This window comes from Trachemys scripta, chromosome 1 (assembly GCF_013100865.1).
Source record: "Trachemys scripta elegans isolate TJP31775 chromosome 1, CAS_Tse_1.0, whole genome shotgun sequence".
NCBI lineage: Eukaryota > Metazoa > Chordata > Testudines > Emydidae > Trachemys > Trachemys scripta.
The window spans coordinates 201279563-201301521 of NC_048298.1; the positions used below are offsets into that span (position 1 = coordinate 201279563).

Genomic DNA, 21959 nt, shown 5'->3' on the forward strand with positions numbered 1-21959 from the left:
AGTATATTAATAATGGGGGTGAGGAAACCATTTTACAAAGGATAAATTTGAATATAGGAGCTTTCTGCTGTATATCTATTATTAACAAAACATAGGTGTATTCCAAATAAGCTACTGAAAAATGTGGCTGAGTGCACATAATGACACATCTCTATCCATAATATATTTACCCTAGAACAAATTGTGCATCTGTTTATATTGAAGTTTTCTCTACCTTATAGTGTGAGGTAGGGAACTATACAGCATTTGTGTTGATAGGAATATTTCCTGCCTTGTGAACTCTAACTAAGGGGTGGTCAAACACATTCTGCCAGCTTCTAGATTTTTGAAATGGATGGATAGTTAGGAGAAACTATTGTGCAAACAAGTGTTATAGAATTTTACAGGCACTTTTGATGAAAGCCATTCAACTACATGTTCTGACCTGAAGAAGAGCTCTGAGCAGCTCGAAAGCTTGTCTCTCTCACCCACAGAAGTTGGTCCAATAAAAGATATTACCTCACCACCTACCTTGTGTGTCTAATGGAATTACATAAAATGTAACTCTACAGAAACAATAATCTTCGAGAGCTTGACTGTCTTGCGAAGTACTCAATTGCATTCTCTACCAGTTTGTTAGTGTTTTCAGTCAAATCTTGATACAATCAAAACTCATCTTTTGAAATTGCCCTTCATTATTGTAATGCGTTGATATTTTTTTTAGATAAGCAAGAGTGAAAACAAAAAAAATTCCTCATTACGTTCAGTTACAGGCCAGGTGGTAAATAATCCTTAGCAATTCATGGATATTGCAAAACAATGCTGAGTCACACTGAGCCATACAGTAATTTTGGGTGTGTGGGGCATCCTTTACTTGCCAGTATATTCTTCTGTGAATGGTGCCCAATAGAGACCTGAGCCCTGATTCTTCACTACTTGTGTCCTATGTAGCCATTTACACCTATGCAAAGTGGGTGGTAAAACTCTACCAAATCGGGTCCCAGTTGTTATCACGTTAGTGCTGGTTCTCTTTTCAATGGCAATGATCAGGAGCCATACTTTTATGGTGGATTACAGTCCAGCTTCTGCTACTCATGTGCACCAGTAGGGTAGAGTCAGGCAAAGCCTCCCAGACAATTCAAGACACTATGTCACTGCCTGTGTAGGCTATCCTTTATTTCAGACCTGGTACCATGTCACCTACTCTCATGATTTGTATTAAGTATTTGTGGAGTTCTGAATGGCATAACAGATTGGATGCTTTTTATAAAAGTTAGTAAGTACTGGTATTCCTTTCCATTGGGTGTTTATATATTGTGGCCTATTTCAGTGAGTGCTAATATGTTTCAGGAAGATGTGTGAAGCCAGATTGTGAAATCCCTACTTGTGCTTACACTAGGATTAGTCCTTTTGAACTCAGTGGGAACACTCCTGGAATAGGGTACTATGTAACTGAGTAAGTATTTCAGAATTTGGTGCTGGTGAGTACGGTGTGTGGGCAGTGACTCTGTTAGGGAGTAAAGTTTAGTAGAAATAGAACGAGTATAGATGCCTGGAAATTTTCCAGTTGAACATTTTTCCATCAGAACATGTCAGTTCATAGAAATGGAAAGATTCCATGGGAATGTGGCACATTTTGTTGAAATTTCTAATGGAGCTCAGGCAAGTTTCCATGGGAGCCTGAGAGTCCAGTAGGAGTATACATTGTTTAAAACATCCCTGCAGAAGGGAACGTTTCAGAGTGTCTGAAACAAAATAGAGCAGTATTTCACTTCCATGAAAAAATTCAAGTTTTCATCTTTTTGTCCTGGGTCAGGATGAAATGTTTTCCAAAACCTCATTTCCCCTCCAACCCCCCCCAGAAATGAAATTATTTCCTGGCCAGCTCTAATAATCAATATCACACAAAGTATAGCAAAACTTTAAAAATACTATTTTCTAATTTTTATATTAACATTGATGCACTTTTAGGGTAGTTAAAGTCACACAGCCTTTGGTTTTGTGACTTATAACACCACCTGAGGCATGCTATGATGTCTGGACCTGCACCATCTGTCATGTTTTATTGCCTTGTAAACTATAACGTGTTCATTCCACTGTGTCAATCTTACCAGCAACTTTGTGATAACAAGAATCTTGAAAATAGGAATTTATATGAACTATTCTTATCCATATTCAATTCCATATGGATCTCTCCTGAGTTACCAGCATGTTGTCTGAATGATTTCTGTTTCTTAACAGATCTTAAAAGGAGATCTAGAAATGAAGAGACAAACAATGGGTAAGATGAGCTCACTCATGCAGGACCTCCTGTCAGCAGTAAAGAATAAAACAGTGGCTCAAAAGCTGGAAGGTCGGCTGGAAAACTTTGCCCAGCGTTGGGATAGGCTTGTGCAGAAGCTGGAGAGCAATTCTAAGCAGGTTTGTCATAACCGTCATTCTATCAGCTGATCACAGTGAAATGCTTTGTCAGTCAAATGTCTGAAGTAGATTTGCTGCTATTTATCAGACTCTTTAAAATCTTTTCACTCTATGCCTTCTTAGTCAGGGTTTATTTTTTAGGCCAAAGTTATATCACCATAATTTATGGTATTTCCTGAAAGTCAGAACATGTAAATGATTTCAGACCAAGGGAGGAAGAGTATTCCAAATTTTGAGAGGTCCTCACAGAGAATACACTGCCAGCAACAGCCCTCTCTGTTAATCTAAGAAGGTTCAAGTCAGGTGCCCCACTGAGTTCAATCTGTGGCAGCAGCACACAAGGAGAAATATGCTTTCTAATGCAGGGTTCAAGCCACATAGAGCTTTATAAATTAAAGCCAACACCTGGAAATCCACCTGGAAACCAAAAGGTCAATGTAGATCATGGCACACTAGTGTCATATACTCATAATATCTTGATACATCACTGTGCATTCCACATGATGATTTATGAACAGATTTAAGGTAGCCCTATGTAGAACACATTGTAAAAATCAGCAATGCCATGAATCACAGTAGCAAGGTCCATATCAGAGAGAGAAACTGCAACCTCCTGTCCAAGTATAGATGTTAAAAAAAAGCCACATTATTCCCTTCCCCTCTGTGATCATTGAAAAGCAAGTGTGGATTTAACACTTTAAAATTGTGAACTCAAATGGTAAGTGGCAGAAAACACCTTCGATTGACAGGGATAACATAATTTTGCACAAGTTTTCCAGTTGTTTTCTTTGATCTACCACATCTCAGTCTTGACTGGACTGATCCTCAGCTAATTTCCTCTTATCCATCTCTTCGTCATATACCAGCACTGAGCAAGATACCTTATACCAGCAGCTAGGATGGCAGGAAGGAGATACAGAAGTGGGAGTCAGATTCCTTCAAATAATATTGTATGGCCCAAATACATATATTAATTTTCTCTTGTTTCTATACTTGTGTTGACCACATTTCTGCTGTATCTGATTAGCTTCTCTTTGCCACATGCCCTCTCATGATAGCTGTATAATACTGCTGCTTACCACCAACCCGCCCATTTCTGGTGTTGCCGTTAATAAATATCATAACTAATTAATTCAATCCATAGAGCCACTTAACAATTAACATGAATACTCCTATTCACTAGAACTAAATGGAAATTGGCATTTCTGTTCTGTGGATAAGTCCAAAATTACAATTTTATTTTGTTCCAAATTGAGGAGGGGAGCTGAAATTTCAAAAATATATTAAATACAATATATATTCATATCATCTATATATAATAAACATAATTTAGAATATTAAAAGTGTTAATATAATATAAACATTGAAACAAACGGAATCAAAACCATACAGTTAAAAGAAATATTTTTCCTTATCAAAACAAAATGTTTCAATGGTTTATTTACTTTTTTTCCTATTGGCAATGTTATAAAAATGGATACATTATAACTAAATATTTTGATGAAATTGTTTTCCAGTGGAAAACTGTTTTGACAAAACTGTTTTGACTAGCTATATCACTTACATTTACTGAAATTGCCATTTTTTACTTATAAATGCATAGAACTGGCATATATTTAGAAATACTAATACAAATAAATACAAGTCTTTGATATCCTGGAACCAGGACTCCATCGTAATTCATAACAATTCAGTTGAGTGGAGGATATAAGTGTTTTAACTTGGGTTGTTGATTCATTGCAGTTAACTCATGCGATTAACTAAAAAAAAATCACTATTTAAAAAATTAATAGTTGTTAATCGCAGTTTTAATCACATAATTAAACAATAGAATACCAATTGAAAAGTATTAAAATTTTGTGGATGGTTTTTCCTACATTTTCAAATATATTGATTTCTATTACAGCACAGAATACAAAGTGTACAGTGCTCACTTTATATTATTTTGATTCTAAATATTTGCACTGTAAAAATGATAAAGAAAAGAAATAGTATCTTTTAAAGCACCTCAAAGAAGTACGTAGTGCAATCTGTTAATCATGAAAGTGCAACTTCCAAATGTAGATTTTTTGTTACATAATTGAATTATAAACAAAATAATGCAAAAATTTAGAGCCTACAAGGCCACTCAGTCCTACTTCTTGTATAGCCAATCGCTCAGACAAACAAGTTTGTTTAAATTTACGGGAGATAATGCTGCCCGCTTCTTATTTACAGTGTCATGGGAGTGCAGACCTGCTGCTGGAGTTTTTACAACCTGGTGATCTAGAACTGTTCAGCCTATGTGCCTTTCAACTTGCACAATGGTTGCTAGCACCATTTCAGTTCCACCAATGTTGCTAACATTGGTATAACTGCACTGTAGATGACCTGTTGGTTTCTCATGCCATTTTCAGCAATGTCAATAAACATCCTGTGAGCAGGTCTAAATGACTTTATGCTGAAAATGCAATGAGAAACAAATGGGCCAGGTACACTAGTGTTCCCAAATTTGTTAACATTAACATTGTTAATCTAAGCAGAATTTAGTTTAGCAGTGATGAGAAGCTTTTCCAAAAATGTGCCTAGTTTGGACCTCCAGGGACAGTAAAACACACGTAGGTTACATAATAAAAAGGATTAAATGACAGGCAGGGAGGTCATGTAGAAATCTGAAAGTTGAGACAATTAAGAAAATAAAGGAAATAAAAAAGTAATACTGAAATCTATGGAAGAAGAAAGCTAATGTTAGCTACCGCAGGTTTGTTCCTTCCAGGATTGCAGTGGGTATAGCTTACAGGGGGAAATTCTCTGCCTCCTAATGATTAAAAAGAGCATAATCATAAAATCAGATTTGTTAAACTTCCTGCAATGATCTGGAACACCTGTGATCAACAGCATCCTTCCTTCAGTCTAAAATCCATGAGTTGTTTATTTTGCCCAGCTCTTGTGTTGCTACTAAATTAGTTGAAGTAGACAAAATTCATTTAGGGGAGGACTAGAGAGAAGAGCAAGGTGAGGGGGTGGAAGTCATAATCGCATGCAATTGCTAGTCCTCAGTTTGGCAACTTGAGTTAAAATAATCATTTGTGCTCCACAGAGTATATAATTATAGAAGCTGAGGATTGGATTTACTACTTGTATATTTACATTGGGCTCCAACCTATAGTCTTTATCCAGACAAAAATCCTGTGACAGTTTAGCATTGAAGAGACAGCCTTGAGTTTGGAGCTGTGATGGGGTACATGACCTCAATAAGGAACTGCAGGAGGTAGTGAGTCGCAGGCTCAAGGTTTCCTGAAGCTACCAGGGAACACATCCTCTGGGGTGCAACAAGCACTTCCCTTCAGCTTGGCCTGCTTTCCTGGTCAGTACATGATGAGTGCACACGAGGGCCTGGTCTTGTCTCTTTAATGGGTGGCTAGGGCTGCTAGTTGTGCTAGCCAGGACCTGAGTAGCCTTTATGCTCAGGGGATCTCAAGGCCAGAGTTGTGTGTGGCCCTGAATGGGATCCCTCCATCCACTAGAGAAATGCATAAGTGTACTGCCTCCATCCACTAGCAAAATACGTAAGTGTACACAAACTTCTTAAACTCATTCTACTTTCATAAATGCCGGTTGTTACATTTCAATAATAATTGATATACTAACCTTTGAGATCTTACAACATATCCACACAGTTATAACTTTCCTCAGCTCTTTTACCTTTCATAATATCCCTTATGTATCATAGTTAGAGTGTTGAACTACAAATCTAGCTTAGATAAATAACATTCTTATTAAAATATGAGGAACTAGGCATTAAACTGATCAAAATTACATGCACTGTACTCCATACTTCTAGAGAGTAATAGATCCTTAGAATGACCATTTAATAATCACAAATTATAGGTACTGCAAACTAAAATGAAAATCAGTACCCTAGTTGCTTCATTGAAAACTGCAGTGGTAAACTGCAATAAATAGATTTTTCATAAATAGTTTTTTTTTTCTTTTCCCAAAACACGAGTACTGAAACAACCCTAAAATATTGGTTACTTTACACATGCATTTAAGACACACAGGCCAAAATGTCAAAACCTCACCCACAATATTTACAAAACCAAGTGCTGTGCATACCATTTTTGTAGGCATAATTTGGAGCTTATTGTCAAGCTACACCGAAAGAAGGACAGGAAACATTTGATATGGTTTTAATCAGGCCACAACTTTATTATTAGATAAAAGTGTACAGTACAGGTAAATCCATGATCATTCAATAACTATCTGGGGGGTTTCTGCCAGTTCCCCCCCCCTTTTTCCATCCATGTCCCCCAGCTAACCCATTGCTGGGATCTTGCCATCTACCCCCATATACACTTGTTGAAGGGTTAAGGTGGGCTATAAGAAAGGGGGGTTGACTCCCTGCCATACCATTCAAGCCCCCACTCCTATTCTGCTTCTTTAACCAACACCTTCTTTTTAAGTCCTTTACCAGGCCATTTATCTGGTCACTGTATCCCTTCCCTATGGAATACCTGCACTAGACATCCACCCCACACTTACATAATCAGTTGTGACATACAGCCTACCTCCCTTCATGCCACATGTCAACAAAGCCCTCCCTCAATCTGCTGTGGGGAAGGTGAACTAGGCCAATCTGGTGTTGCTGGAATAATTCCTTCCCAGTCCCCCTAAAAAGGAGCTAGAGAAATGCCCACAGCAGGTCTTGACTAAATCTGGTATTTTACCACCTAAAGGGGAGAGAGGGTGGGTGCTGCCTCAGCCTGCTCCATGTAAAAGGGGACTTCACCGCACCGGACTGCCCTTTTAAACCCTTCCACCCATTCAGTTCCCAGGAATGAGTTTTTGTTGCCATGCTGGCCCTTTGTCCTCTTTTGCATCAGTTTGACCTCTCTCCCTTCCTTCCATAAAGCACTGTTCCCTTCATTTGTCCAGCCAGCCAATTTCCCCCCAGCTTAAAGGTGTGCTGCAATCATTTTGAAATTTATTTTTAGTTTAAAAGGTGGTGGTGGTCTCCTCTTCTCTTAACCCTCCAATCCCCCCACCCCTCCTGTCTCCCCTATAGACATTGATACTTCCATGATTACAGGAATTAAAAACATGGTGGACTTAATTTAGTCATCTATTCTGTAAGATCATGAATGGATAATACCTCCCCCCTCCCTCCCCCCCCCAAAAAATTGGGCCTGATCTTGCAAGCCTGCAACATGCGGAAGTCCAGTTTACTTCAGTGGAATTTCTGTGAGCTGAGGGCATGCAGGATCAGAAGCAATAAGAAGTAAATATTAAGAAAAGATGCGTGATTTTTGTGTCATCTTCATTCAGCAACTACCACAACTGCAATTGGTAGCTGTTGATTGTTCTTAAAAGAAGGCACTCAGGATAAAATTTTCAAAAGCGCCTCTGTACCTAAATCACTTTTCAAATGGGACTCGGACTGCTGAGTCTGTAACTTTTACCCACAGTGTAATTACCGTGTGTTCACACTCATTGCAGTGCACACAAATCTAGTGCTGGGTATGATGAATTCAATTAGCATCTTAGTAAAATTCATTTCTCTGTTTAGTCAACAAGAAAACTACTGGTGAAAGTTTATGTTCTTAAAAAAGAAAATAGGACCATTAGCTGAGAGTTTGTAATCTGTTTAATCACAAGATGGGCGTTAGGCAGCTCAGTTAGGCTTCTCCATGTTGAAAATTAATGAGAAAGTATGTCCTGTTGTTGACTGAAGCTTTATGCAATTACTTCAATATTGACTACAACAGAACTTTATTTCTTTGGAGAAAAAAAACTTTATGCTTATAGTGGATTAATGATGATAATTTTTATATATTTGCTACTTGCCACAGTGTGAGATGTGCTCAATACAAATTAACATCGTAACAGAATAATAAATTAATTGAGCGAAAAAAACAGTTTAAAGTCAATGATGCACAGTAAGACACCCAAAAGTCAGGTGATGTGAAAGTTCAAGTTGACTGCACAACCTTACTTACAAACTTCCTCCATCTTCTGTGTATGTGTACCTAATGCAGCCTAATTACAAGGTCACATAATGTTTCACAAGAGAACACAGTACAATGTAATGCATTGTTAGGGTGACCAGACAGCGAGTGTGAAAAATTGAGATGGAGGTGCAGGGTAATAGGAGCCTATATAAGAAAAAGACCCAAAAATCGGGACTGTCCCTATAAAATCGGGATATCTGGTCACCCTATGCATTGTTTTCTGTTCACATGTGAATCTAAGACAACTTGTGGTCCCCTAAAGTCTGGGAGCTAGAGTAAACTCAGGCTTATGATGTCTGGGTAACTTCAGCCAACCCCCCCCCCCCCCCCCCCCGCCCCAACCAAAGAAAAGAAAAACACCAAACGCATTTGTAGGAACAATATGGAAGCTGACATAGAGCAGGAAACAGGGCCGGCTCCAGGCACCAGCAGAGGAATCACATACCTGGGGCGGCATTCCGTCCATTCTTGATTTTTTTGCATTCAAAAGAAAATAATGTAAAACTTTAGAGCCTACAAGGCTTTATTTTTTTGCTTGGAGCGGCAAAAATGGTAGAGCCAGCCCTGGCAGGAAGAGTGCATGTGAAGAGCTGAAAATTGCTTAAGGAGTGATCGGGCTCAGATTTTGATGAAGCTCTTCCCAATTCAGGATAAGTGTGACTAATTATCTTCAATATATGTGTCATTTATGGATACCACATGATCGATAACAATATAGTTAAACATGAAGTCAGGTTTGAAGAAAATCAGTTTGTGTGTTTCAAAGTTTGGCGCATTTAAAATCAGCAAGTCATGGGACAAATTTCACTTTTAAATAGACTCAGACCTTAAAGCCTGCTGTCATTCTAAATATGCAGGTTTTTCAACTTAGCTTTAAGACAAACTCAATTTGTCGATTTTAAAGTTTCAGAACTGTTGTCTTGACATTGCTTTATTTTTTTGAGTCTCAGTGAGAGCAAAACAAGTCACATTTGAAGACGATTGGCTCAGAAGTTATAAAGTCAATAAAGAAGTTCTGAAAAATGAATATTTAACTAGATTATACGTGCAAGTGCATTGTATTTCTTGTATAGTCATAGGCTGTGATAAAGCAAGGTATTCATATGGACAGACCCTTGCACCTGCACAGAGCCCTATTAACTCCGATTGGTCTTGCCCCATGGATTAGCCTGCAGGATTGGGGCCTTCATGAGAAATATACTGTACTTGCTCAGTAGCCATTTTCAAATATTTATAACTTTCAAAACTGTTTTTCAAACTAATCAAGGACAATAGTCTTCACTGGGGCTATAATCACGCAAGTTTCAAACTTCAGCTATTTTTGCTGTAGCTCTGCCTAAATTAGTGACACTACTTAAGCTACTTCCCCTCAGCCATTTTTTTTTAAATTTGAAGAAAAAAACCAACAAACAAAAACCTGTCCTCCCAACCATTCCTTAAACATATTCATGCTTTTGGTTAGAGACGAAATTACAGCTCCAACAGTGAAGGGAGGTTACAAGTATACAATAGCAAAATAGTAGCATTAAAGTTGTTCTACAATACAAAAACAAACATGGTACTAAAGTCCCAAAATATTACACTTGTACTCGCATGCACACACACATAGTGTATGCTTCCATAAGAATGAAGTGGGGATTTGATATTTTCCTATTCAAAAAGAAGGTGCACCTTTACTTTGCATACATTTTTCAGATAGGCCCACAGATACTATTCTGGTAGAGTGGGTTTGGTTTTGAACACTTCTTTCTGTAATGTGTCATCCAACTCTTCCACACAGCTCTGACTGTGTAACAATGGGTTAAAAGTCCAAGCCATAATTCCTCTTCTCAGTTTGACATCTGTACTTTGGGGATTTAGAAAGATGAAGAAGCTGTGCAGCATTTGTTTGGGACACCCTTGAAATAGTCATGGAGCAAACCACTTTAGTGATGACATAACAGTTATCCCTCTGGGGAAGAATATAAGAGTCATTTGTTGGTATATAAGTAGAGTTACTGAACGTTCTTATCTGATTAAGAATAGTAATATAGAAATGTATCTATCTAATCTTTCAGAACTTCAACACTGGCATCAAAATGGTTCTAGATATAGTTCCAGCTTCCCTAACCCCCCACCATCTCAGTAATTAGACAATTATGAGCTCCAAATTAATAGTTCAGTTTTCTTTCAAAGCACGTTTCACCTCTGTTTTTGTTGGCTAAGCACATAAATACTTTTCACTGTTTGACGATGTAAATCATCACACCCCATAGCATTTTATGCATTGTGATTTGACATTTGTGAACATATGGTAATTATACTGCGTGCTTTGTTTAAAGCAGTTTCCAAGCAGCAGCTGAAACTGTTACTACTGTACAGTTGGTTACAGGCTGGGGAAATATTTACTAGAATACAGTTATGCTTTCTTCTCTGTCCTGCATTTTATTCACTGTAAGCTGTGTCCTGCAATTGATCTACGAGTGCAACTATGACAGGATATGGCCTTAAGTTGTCAGAAACATTCTGATATCGATTTTGGGGTAAAACTTTCACCGAGTTTAGTAATTGTGTTGCATGTAGAGTGATGGCAGAGTACGGTCCCAAATGAACATGACTAAACAATGATTTTGGGTGCTTTCAAATTACAGCCTTAAAATAACATGTGATCCTCTCATCTTTTCAACTGCAAACTTTATAAAACCCGAGATAGCAGAGGTTTGATCTGAATTTATTTATTTCAGAGCTGTGCAAGTTCATTTAAAAAAAAGTGTTAGTTTTGATAAGGCAGTATTTCATTTTAACTTGCTGCTTTATCATTGCTGTGATCTACTGTGTCATATTTGAGCACACTAAAGCCATGGCATGTAACCTAGGAGCCCAAGAGAGATGCAATTTAAAAACATATATTATATACTTTGGAAGCAATTTAAAAAGTAAAATAAAAGGCTTGTGTTAAACATATACTTCATAGTAGTTGTTCAGCACAGATATTTGCCAGGTGATAGTGCCAATATACCACCAATTCCAATAAATATACCACACTCAAATACAGCTAAAAGGTCTCTGCTGCAATCTGTGCCAAATTCTTGGCACTCGCTTGAGTAAAAACCACAGAATTTTGACCCTTGTAACTAAAAGCCTCTGATTGCCAGATGCAGGGACTAGACGACAGGGATGGATTACTGAATGATTGCCCTGTTCTGTTCATTCCGTTTGAAGCATCTGGCATTGGCCACTGTTGGAAGCAAAGATACTAGGCTAGATGGACCATTAGTCTGATTCAGTATGGCCATTTTTATGTTCTTATGTAAAAATATGTTAACTGTTAGTTAACAGAAAAAAATACATTTAGGTTGGGGTTGCTGGAGGTTAAAGGCATGTAGTCCCCTTGCAGTTGTCATACTTGTGCTAAATTATATACAGTAAGTAAAACAGATTACCAGATTCACAAATGGAATAGAATTCCCCTTTCTTTCCCCTCCTCCCCCCCATAGATTGGATAAATAACAGCAGAATTTTCCCACTTCCTCAATGGAGGTGGGAGATTAGGCAGTTTGGGCAGGAATACTGCTTGTTTTTACTAATACTATTTTATAAAAAGAGGCTGACTGGTAACAAGTGTATGGCCCCTTCCTTATTACTCTATTCCCTCCACAGGGAAAGACAGTGGGTTGGAGCAAAGGAAAGAGAGAGTCTGATATGCCATATCTCTATAACTGATGGGAACACCAATATGCCAATAATTGGGTTAGGAACATACTCTTCTTTAATTGGGATCTTCAGGGAGTTTTGTGCAATATATAACAAATTACTATACATTTATATAGCATCATAACTTTTGGGAGATTGAGACATAGATCCCTGCCCCTAGGAATAGGAGAACACAGATAGATACCAAGCTGATGAACATGGTTTAAAACCCTAGATCTTCATGCATCAGTTGTGCTTTGGCCATCTTGCCAGACCTTATTTTTATATTCTGCTCCAGCTTCTTGAACCATCAGCTGGTCACTGAAGCTGGAACTAGAAGAAAGCCAACTCCCTGACAAATCAGCTAGCAGGAACAAGGAAGAAAAGTGCCTTCTTTGCTTGATTGAGGGACCAGGCAGCACATTTCCCTGCTTCAATGAGAAGCTGTATAATGGCATGAAGTGATATTAATTTAGATGGAATATATGGGCCCAAAGAGTCAATGGTGTTAATGTGACCCACAAACTGTCCATTATGAAACAGTATTTGGGGTTTGGTATACAGAGAGCTCAGCCTGCTTAGTACCATGGCAATCACAGCATTAAAATTCCTTTTCAGCTTTTATTAAAGATATAGAAAACAGCTAAAGCATTGGAAATGTGAAGTATTAAGAAAGTCTTTGATTTTAACAGCATCCCTTGCTGTTCCCTTTCCTTTTAGCTGGAGAGAGTCTTTAGGAAGAAAGAAAGAGAGAAAAAACCCTGTCTGACAGTCTCTTAGGTGGGGAATGACTATCCTTTTGGGGAAAGGAGACGTTGTTAGTTGAGATGGGGTGGAGCTGCTGTGGCTGCTGTTAAAGTCTGATCCCATTTGCTAGAAAACGATACAAGGGCTTGTCTTCATGTACAACACGACATCGGCACAGCTGCACTGGAGCTGAAGCATTGTTCTAGAGGTGGTATGTGTGGGTGGGACCAGCTCTCCCGTCGTCATAGAATTGTCTACATGGGGTGGGCAGTGGGGGTTAGGTCGGTATAACTAAGCCGCCCAGGGGGTTGGATTTTTCACTCCCCTGAGCAACACAGTCATACCAATATAAGTCTGTATTGTAGACCTGGCCTAGGACAAATGCACACACAAGGGGAGAGACAAGAACAGCAAAGGTAGAAAATGCAGCTTCTGTCTCTGGCATTGACTTTCATTTGCAAAATCACCTCTAGAGAAACACAGGGCCCAGCACAGTCTTATCAGCCAGCCTGAGACCTGGCAAACTTGTACCAGCATCAGGTTGTTTAGGACAACGCTTTTAGCTACTTTTCTGGTCACAGGCTTACAGCAGTGTTGCAAAATATATCATTTTGGCCGTCTAAACCAGACTATGATTAGACAGAAGGCAAAAGGAGAGGGAGAAAAAAGAAAAGAAATAAGGTGGGGAAGGAAAAGGACACATGAGTGGGGCATGGCAACAGTCTTACTTCCCTGGTGGTGGTGGGATTCAGCCACAGCCAGTGAAGGGGGTGATGTCATCAGGCCCGGTCTGGTCAGGACATTCTCAGGATTAGGATGAAGAAGGTGAGGTGTCCCAGGAAACAGTGGGAGTGGCAACCATAATGGTGAAGCTTGCTCAGTCACCAGTTTTTCTCCCCAAAGTCTCTTAGTTTAAGGGTCCCCTTATTATTTTATCCATCAATTAGGCCTAATTTATGACACACCAATTCTGGGTCATTGATTTCCGGTCTCTCACTGTTCTTACCAGGTGTAATCTTAACACAGTCCTTGAATTATATCAGTAAATCTTTTTTTGTTGGAACTAATTCAGTCTTTCTATCTCTATTTGTGTGTGTGTGTGTGTGTGTGTGTGTGTGTGCGTGTGCGCGCGCGCCTCCTTTTCCCATCAACCTTTGTTATTATAGGTTACTGTGACATTTTAGAACTTACACTTATTTTTCACAGTTGAGCTTACCATTAGGGTAAATTTGTAGACCCAATTATTACAAGAATGGGTCCAAATATCAAGAGCTTAATCATTCCAAAAGCTATATAAACACACAAAACTCCTGCTGAAGTCACTGATAGGAAGACCTATCACTGATAGGAAGACCTATCAGTGACCTTAAGTATCTCTGCATTACCTATCCAGCTGAAGTGGGCAGCATGTATTTCTAAACTAACTTGTTTGCATGTAGCTGTATTTCAGACCTGTGCAGCACTGGAATATATTGGCCAAAGAAACCATATTCAATAGATCAATATGCAGTTTTGTATTTGTAAATATTAGTGGGACTTATGATCCCATTAATCTTAGATTTTAATTATGGAAACATATTCAGTCATATATTTACTCACATCACAGTAAATATTTCCAAGCTAAGATTTCTTGTAAATTAGTTAATGGCTCTTTGCCACAAATATGTTTTAATTGTCATGAATTAAATATCAATTTGAAAATGATGATAAGCAGTAAAATAAAATAAGAACGACAGGCAGTAAATCTTATCAAAGTCAAATAAAGATACCCCTGGTCAGTTCTCAAGAAATACATATTTAAAATGAAGAAATAGAAAAAAATAGAAAAAAGCCTGTTTCATGAGAAAAACTACAGAAATATGATATATTTCTGTAGTTTTTCTCATGAAACAGGCTTTAGCTTTTTCTCCTTTTTCTCCTTTGTTCATTTGACATGATTTATAAAGCATCAATAAATACATTCTACTTAGGATTCCTTCTGATTTTGATATTGACTTTCCTAGATGTCTTCTTTGCATAGCATGAGTCAGATAAAACAATTTGGTTTGAGTTCAATACAGTGTTGTTTTGTTCTGAAGGTCAACCCGGGATCAGACAGGAGCAGTTTCTCATTATTTCCTATTGGCACTCCAAACAGTCTTTATTGAAGTCTTTCAAGCAATGTGTGACCTCTGTTTCAATACGTCTCACAGATTTCACAGGCTGTCACCGCCGCTCAAACATCACTAACACAGACAGCTGTAATGGAAACTGTAACTATGGTGACCACCAGAGAACAAATCCTGGTTAAGCATGCTAAAGAAGAACTCCCACCACCTCCACCACACAAGAAGAGGCAGATCCTAGTGGATTCAGAAATTAGGAAGAGGTGAGAAGTACTAAAGGGTTGGGGAAGATCAGTGATAAAGTTTGGATAAGACTACAAAGATTAACTATTGTCATTTGAATGTTTGCATAATTTGGGGCAGGGGGTTTCTGTGGAAAAAAAATTCAGTATGCCAGTAATATTGTAATTAATTAGTACCTTTGTTTTTATCAGGCTGATTATGGAGTAGTTTGTACAAGTGGTTCCAATAAATTACTATGATATAGTACTGAATATTTAATAGGTATTATGCTAATATTAAAGTAATATTATTTTGTTAAGTCAAAGAACCACCACAGGTGATAATTTGTAGTACAAGCATGACATTTTCTATACTTAGTGTTGTTCTGTTCTGAAAAGAGTCCTTAGAAATGGCATTGTGGCATTCCACATCAATTGTGGCTAAAAACTTTGAGAAAATCCTTTAGTTTTAAAAATAAAGAAACAAAAAACATTCCATGTTCTAGTCCTGCAAACTCCGCGTGGAATCTGAAAATCAGGTTTTATTGTTTCTGGCTTGTGCATCATTGTTAGTAATACAGGTCTACAAGGCAAGACGTTGCCCTCAGTCGCACCTATGCAATCTCATTGTCTTTAGGGTTTGTCCTGTGTATCCTAGGTGTAACTAAGGGCAAGTTTGGGCCCTTCAGTTGGAACTAAGGGAACTTATCCAACACTCATTGAAATCAGTGGAAAAGTTCCCAATTACTTCATTTGGCATTGGATCAGGCTTTGTGTTAACAATTGTGTAGATGATGAAAGTGAAGGAATAGACTTAACACTCTCATACTGTGTGTGCTCTGCAAACCTAAAACTTATTTTTGTCACAAAGATAAGCAGGTATAATTCTGAATCCTGCAGGAAATTCAGAGACTGTCCAGATACTCTAAGTCCACTAGGTTGCAAGCCTATTTAATGGTGCTCAGATATACAAAACTTCAAGATAGATTTATCTGCTGAATAAAAAGGTACCATTGTTGCAGTCACATTAATGTTCATTCTTGAAGAGAATGTTTATTCTGTTCCTTCTTTTGCAAAATGTTTTTCAGTACTATCAGATTCCTTCACTGAAATATTAAAATACATTTTTATGAAGATAAAATATACCTAAATATTTGTGATCTGTCTTGTTATATTGAAACCATTGTGTCCTAATACATACATGCAAAAGCAAGGTTAATTAGAGAAAAACTTTCCTGTACTTTGTCATCTAGTATCTTGTGAAGATATTTGAAAGTTGTTCTTTTCATGGGTCCTAAATATCTATGAAATGACAAATGGAATGGTGATAAATGAGATGCATTAGCTTAGTTCAGGGGTTCTCAAACTTCATTGCACCATGACCCCCTTCTGACAACAAAAAATACTACAGGGCCCCAGGAGCGGGGACCAAAGCCTGAGCTGATCCAAGTCCCGCCACCCTGGGGGAGGAGGGGAGCCAAAGCCCTACCTCCTCAGGCCTGGGGACCAAAGCTGAAGCCCAAAGTCTTCAGCCCTGAAATCTGCCACCCAGGGCTGAAGCCATCGGGCTTCAGCTTTGGCACTGGGCCCCAGCAAGTCTAAGCCAGCCCTGACAACCCCATTAAAATGGGGTCGCAACCCACAGTTTGAGAACCACTGGTTTAGTTTAATAATGGATCCTAACTTGTTAAAATCAAATGAGCAGTGCTGAAAAGGGCACTCTTTACTGAATCTCAAAGCTATTACATCTGCTCTCTGAACCATTTGAAGACTTTATTTTCATGTGCTCATTATTATTATTATTATTATTAGTTTAGTAGCGACCAAACATCTTAATCAGCACAGAGGCCCCATTGTGTTAGATGCTGTACAGACATATGAGAATCCCAGGAAATTCTGGAATTATTTTAATTCTGAAATTGAGAAAAAAAAGACTTTTTAAAAATTGCCTTTATTTCTGGGGGGGCGGGTGTCTTGGACCTTTCCCTTTCTGTCTGTGTGACTGTTGTTTTTTTCCCCAAACTAAATGGTTAAGGAGTTCTCAATCTCAGTGTGAAGTAAGAGGACTTCTGTTCTTACAGAGAACATCAGTTGGACTAAACAGAGCACTAGTTACCAAGGGATACTTTCCCATCATAAATATTGCAGATCTCCAAGGTTATCTGGATCTCTTTACTAATTTATAGCTATGAACCAAGGTTGCAAGCCATTAAGTACACCGTATTGGTCCATATTTTTCTCTCCTATTAGCATTCTCTTGATCTCTAATAGTGAGAGTTGAATTGATTGGGACATGCAGACTACATAGCTGAAGTCAGTGTTTGGGGAAATTATCCCAGAGCAGATAATTGTTCAATTGTTAAATGTTAGCTGGATTATAGCAACTGTTTATGTGTGGAAGCATCTATTATTACACCAACTGAGAATTATAAAGGTGACTACTGCTCGTCAATGATGGCCTCTTAAACTAGCTAAAGTATTGAAGCTGGCAGGGATACATATTAAAATTATTAATATTTATAAAGAAAACAGGAAATGTTATCAAATTATGAACTGACAAACTGATAACTTGCAGGCATGTTGCCAGTTCTACAATAAACAATGTAGTTTATTGATGTATTTTGACAGTAATAAACCAGGATTGTGTTTTTCTTTTTTTTCTTTTTTTTTAGTTGTTGTTGAGGGTGGGAGGGGAGTTGTCTGTATGTTGCCCTCTTAACCATATCACTACAGTTGAACCTTTGAAAAACAAATTTGAGAAATTCTGTTCTGTATGTTTTTTGTTTTGTTTTTAAAAAGGAATATATAGGAGTCTAATATACAATCCTGGAGATATTCTGTATCTCTCATCTCAAATCACACCCTAACATAATTTTAGATAAGATAGAATGAATGCATTTCAGAATAAATGTACTGTGGTTTCTCATACATACCTGGGGCCTATGTCTTTTCCATTAGTAAACAGATGATTTTTTAATAATGATCTGTTACGTTTGTGTCAACTCAAAACTAAAGCACTTTGCTCCTGCTGAGACAGAGTCCATGTTTATTAACCATGCATTGGTATTGTCTCTCTTGATAATTAATGGTAGAAAATATTATTGAGGTCTGGAGGAGTGGAAACAGGAAATCTAGTATTCATTATTTTAATATCTTTAATGTGATCTACACTGTTTTCAAACTTTTTTCTACGTTGGTTTCTAGGTATATTTTTATGAATGGTAGTTATTGCTACATAGTCCCTGGACAAATATTATGTGGGCACTCATTCAGCATAACTGTGCACTAAAGGCCTTTTAGTGGATTACCTGTTTGACAAGGACCTGTGGTTGATGCATAGGAGACTTAGAACTAGCCAACTGATGTACAGAGAGGTTGGTGGCCTGTGGTTGGATTACCATGTGGGCGAAGGTTGTCCTCTGGCATTTCTAATAGCACTGCCACTAACAGACCCTCTTCCCTTCCTTCCTTTATACTCCACAAAAGTGTGCCAGAGGAGGAGAACCAATCAGGAAGCAGCTTTGGAGAAAAAGTTGAGAAGACAGTCAGGGAAATGAGTTTCAGACAGAAAGAACAATGGTTACTCTTTTGTTATGTCAAAAGATAATCAAGATTGTTTCCCACCAAAATCCCACAGTGTATCCTGATCAGCATTATTGATTGTTTGGTGAAATCCTGGCCCCACTGAAGTCAGTAGGATTTTTGCTGTTGAATTCCTGGTTGCAGTGAAGTCTAACCTGTGCCTACGTAGGAAATAAAATAAAAAGCATGCAAACTTCATTGCTAATAGAGTGTAAAAGCACACTGTACACTCTCTTATACAGACCAGCTATAGTAAATGGGAAAGTGTGCTGTTATATGGCTTCAGCATACTGAACTGAAACTGCATATAAATCTAATAATAGGGAAGAGAAGCCTCAAAAGGTTGGATGCTTATCCAAAATATTTGAACTGATTGAGGACCAGGCTCCATTTCCATCCAAACCTACCTTGTATTGTCTTCTGGTGGGGAAGGACTGGGGGCCTGTTACCTGCTTCCATACTCCCTGATATCTTTGGTCAAACAGCTATTCTCTTGGATTCACCTTTGGGGTAGAGGATGATCAGTGACCACAGGAAACACATCTCATTTCTTTGTGTGTATTTTTCTTAGGAGTAGCCACACACACACACACGTGAACTGCAGCAGGGAGAAATAGCTCTTATCTGGGTCCCCAATTGCAGACTCTGACATCTTGGCACCTTAGTTTGGCCTTCCCCCCAGCAGCGTGCATCAGACCTTTTTCAGCTCCCTGGGCCACGTATAGTTAATACCAGATGCTTCAGAAGAAGTTATAAGAGCCCTGTAGTAGACAGGTGTGGGCTATTCTGCTCCTCCCCTTCCCCTATTAGGTCTTACTCTGGTCTTTAATAGTTTGACTGGCTTAAACCCTGAAACATGAGATTTAATATTCCTTCCAAAAAATCAAGTGGATGATGACCGGATATTCCTTATCCATATAAATGTTCAATCTCTAATTTAATCTTGCTAAAATGTCCAGTCCCTTTGAATTCCTGTGGCAATGAATTCTGCAATGAAAATCTGCAATTTGCCACCTTTTCATTTCATTGACTGTCTCCTTTGTTCTTATGCCATGAGCCGGGGAACCGACAAATGTTCTTGATCTATCTCCTTTATACCATTCTATATATGTTTGCCAAATTTTCACAGGGGGTCATTTATTAAAAGAAAGAGCTAGAAAAGAGTCTTCAAGAGTTAGAGGTTTGTGTTTGGCTGAAAAAAGCAGCCAGACACTGAGTGCTTATTTGAAATTTCTGAAGGTGCATAACCATATTGTGTTACTCTCCTCCATTTGCCATACAATCATGTTCCGTTTCCTTAGGTGGCGTGTTCTTGGGAGTAGTACTTACCACCCGACTCAGCCTCTCTTCTACTCTTCTAAAACTTTATAAAATATTGTTGGTTGCAAAAAACAAACAACCAAAAAAGTATATTTAAAATGAAGAATCAACCTGCATTGGTGAAACAGTAGAGAGGATTGTGCTCTAGAGTTCCTTTCAATTTTTTTTTAATTTATATAGTTTTTAAAAAGAGTAAAAGGTTTCTTTAAAAAAAAATCATGAAGCTGCAGCTCAGGCTCTCCTTGTAGATGAGTTGAGTGCCTCTGTTTCAAGGAGGAAGAATGGGAAGCTTGGCTTCTCCATGAATACTGCATTTGTGAATTGTGGTGGAGTTGGCTGCCCACCTGTTTCCCTGCTGGAGATACTGGTGGTGATAATAATATCTAGCTTTAATATGCACTGTTCTGACACCACTTTACAAAGGAAGTCAGTATCATTATCCCTATATGGGGCAACTGGAATGTGGCTGGAATGGCAGCAGGACACTGGAAAAGTTGGGAATTGAACCCAGATCTCCTGAATCCCAGTCCAGTACTCTATCCATTATGCTATAAAAAAGTTGTCATAACTATAAAGGGAAGGGTAACAGCCCTCCTGGCCAGAGACTCCAAAATCCTTTTGCAGTCTATGACAATTATCCCAACCCCATGCTGCTGGGGGAAAACTTGGCCACCCAAGTTAGCCAAGAGGTGGGAATAGTCACCCGCAGCCAGGCTAAGCAAGCTTGCACCCCCATCCCTGTTCCTGAGCCATCCACCAGGGCCCCGTCTGTGTTACCAGAGACCCAGACAAAGGTGGTGGAACCGGATCCCCTGCCAACGACTGCAACAGCCGTAGTGGATCCAATCCCAGAGACCCAGCCAAAGCCAGTCCCAGAACCGGAACTGGCAACACAACCAGCGCCAGAACTGGCAACACAACCAGCACCAGAACCATTGCCAGCACTGAGTACAGCGTTTGCAAACCCGTCTACGACTCCAACGCCAGGGGGCACCAGCGAGCCTGAACTGGCAGAAGCAGCAGATAACCCTACCCAAGAGGCTCAGCCAGAGCCTGAAATACAACATAGTGCACCAGCGGACAGCGGTTCACAGTCAACGGAAACAGCCCCAGAACCTGCATCACTTCCAGAGGGACCAAGCCCAAGTCCACAGTCCAAGGAGGAACTGATGTCTCCAGCATCAAGGGAACAGTTCCAGGCCGAGCAGGAAGCAGATGATAGCCTTCAGAAAGCTTGGGCGATGGCACGGAGCACCCCACCGCCTCTCAGCTCTTCTAACCGATCCCGGTTTGTTGTAGAACAAGGACTTTTATACAAGGAGACTCTTTCTGGTGGGCACCAGCAGGACTGGCATCCTCACAGACAATTGGTAGTTCCCACTAAGTATCGGATAAAGCTCTTGAGCTTAGCCCATGATCATCCCAGTGGCCATTCTGGTAGCACTGCCACTAACCAGAACCAAAGACCGGTTGGGGAAGTCCTTCTACTGGGAGGGAATGGGCAAGGACGTCGCTAATTATGTCCGGTCTTGAGAGATGTGCCAACGAGTGGGAAAGCCCCAAGACCAGGTCAAAGCCCCTCTCCAGCCATTACCCATAATTGAGGTCCCATTTCAGCGAGTAGCTATAGATATTCTGGGTCCTTTCCCAAAGAAGACACCCAGAGGAAAGCAGTACATACTGACTTTCATGGATTTTGCTACCCGAAGGCCGGAAGCAGTACCCTTAAGCAACATCAGGGCTAAAAGTGTGTGCCAGTTATTAGCAGACATTTTTGCCAGGGAAGGTTGGCCCTCCGATATCCTTACAGATTCGGGAACTAATTTCCTGGCAGGGACCATGAAAAACCTGTGGGAAGCTCATGGGGTGAATCACTTTGTTGCTACCCCTTACCACCATCAAACCAACGGCCTGGTGGAGAG

At 39.2% G+C, this 21959-nt stretch overlaps 1 protein-coding gene across 9 annotated transcripts in view; it reads left to right on the forward strand.

Moving 5' to 3' along the window:
• The window catches only part of DMD (dystrophin), a 1855422-nt gene that overhangs the window by 621721 nt on the left and 1211742 nt on the right, over window positions 1-21959 (forward strand). For all 9 annotated transcript variants that reach the window (XM_034754682.1, XM_034754655.1, XM_034754674.1 and 6 more), the window contains 2 exons: window positions 2221-2400; window positions 15002-15177. In XM_034754682.1, the coding sequence (XP_034610573.1) occupies window positions 2221-2400; window positions 15002-15177 (356 nt within the window). The remainder of the gene's footprint in view (window positions 1-2220; window positions 2401-15001; window positions 15178-21959) is intronic.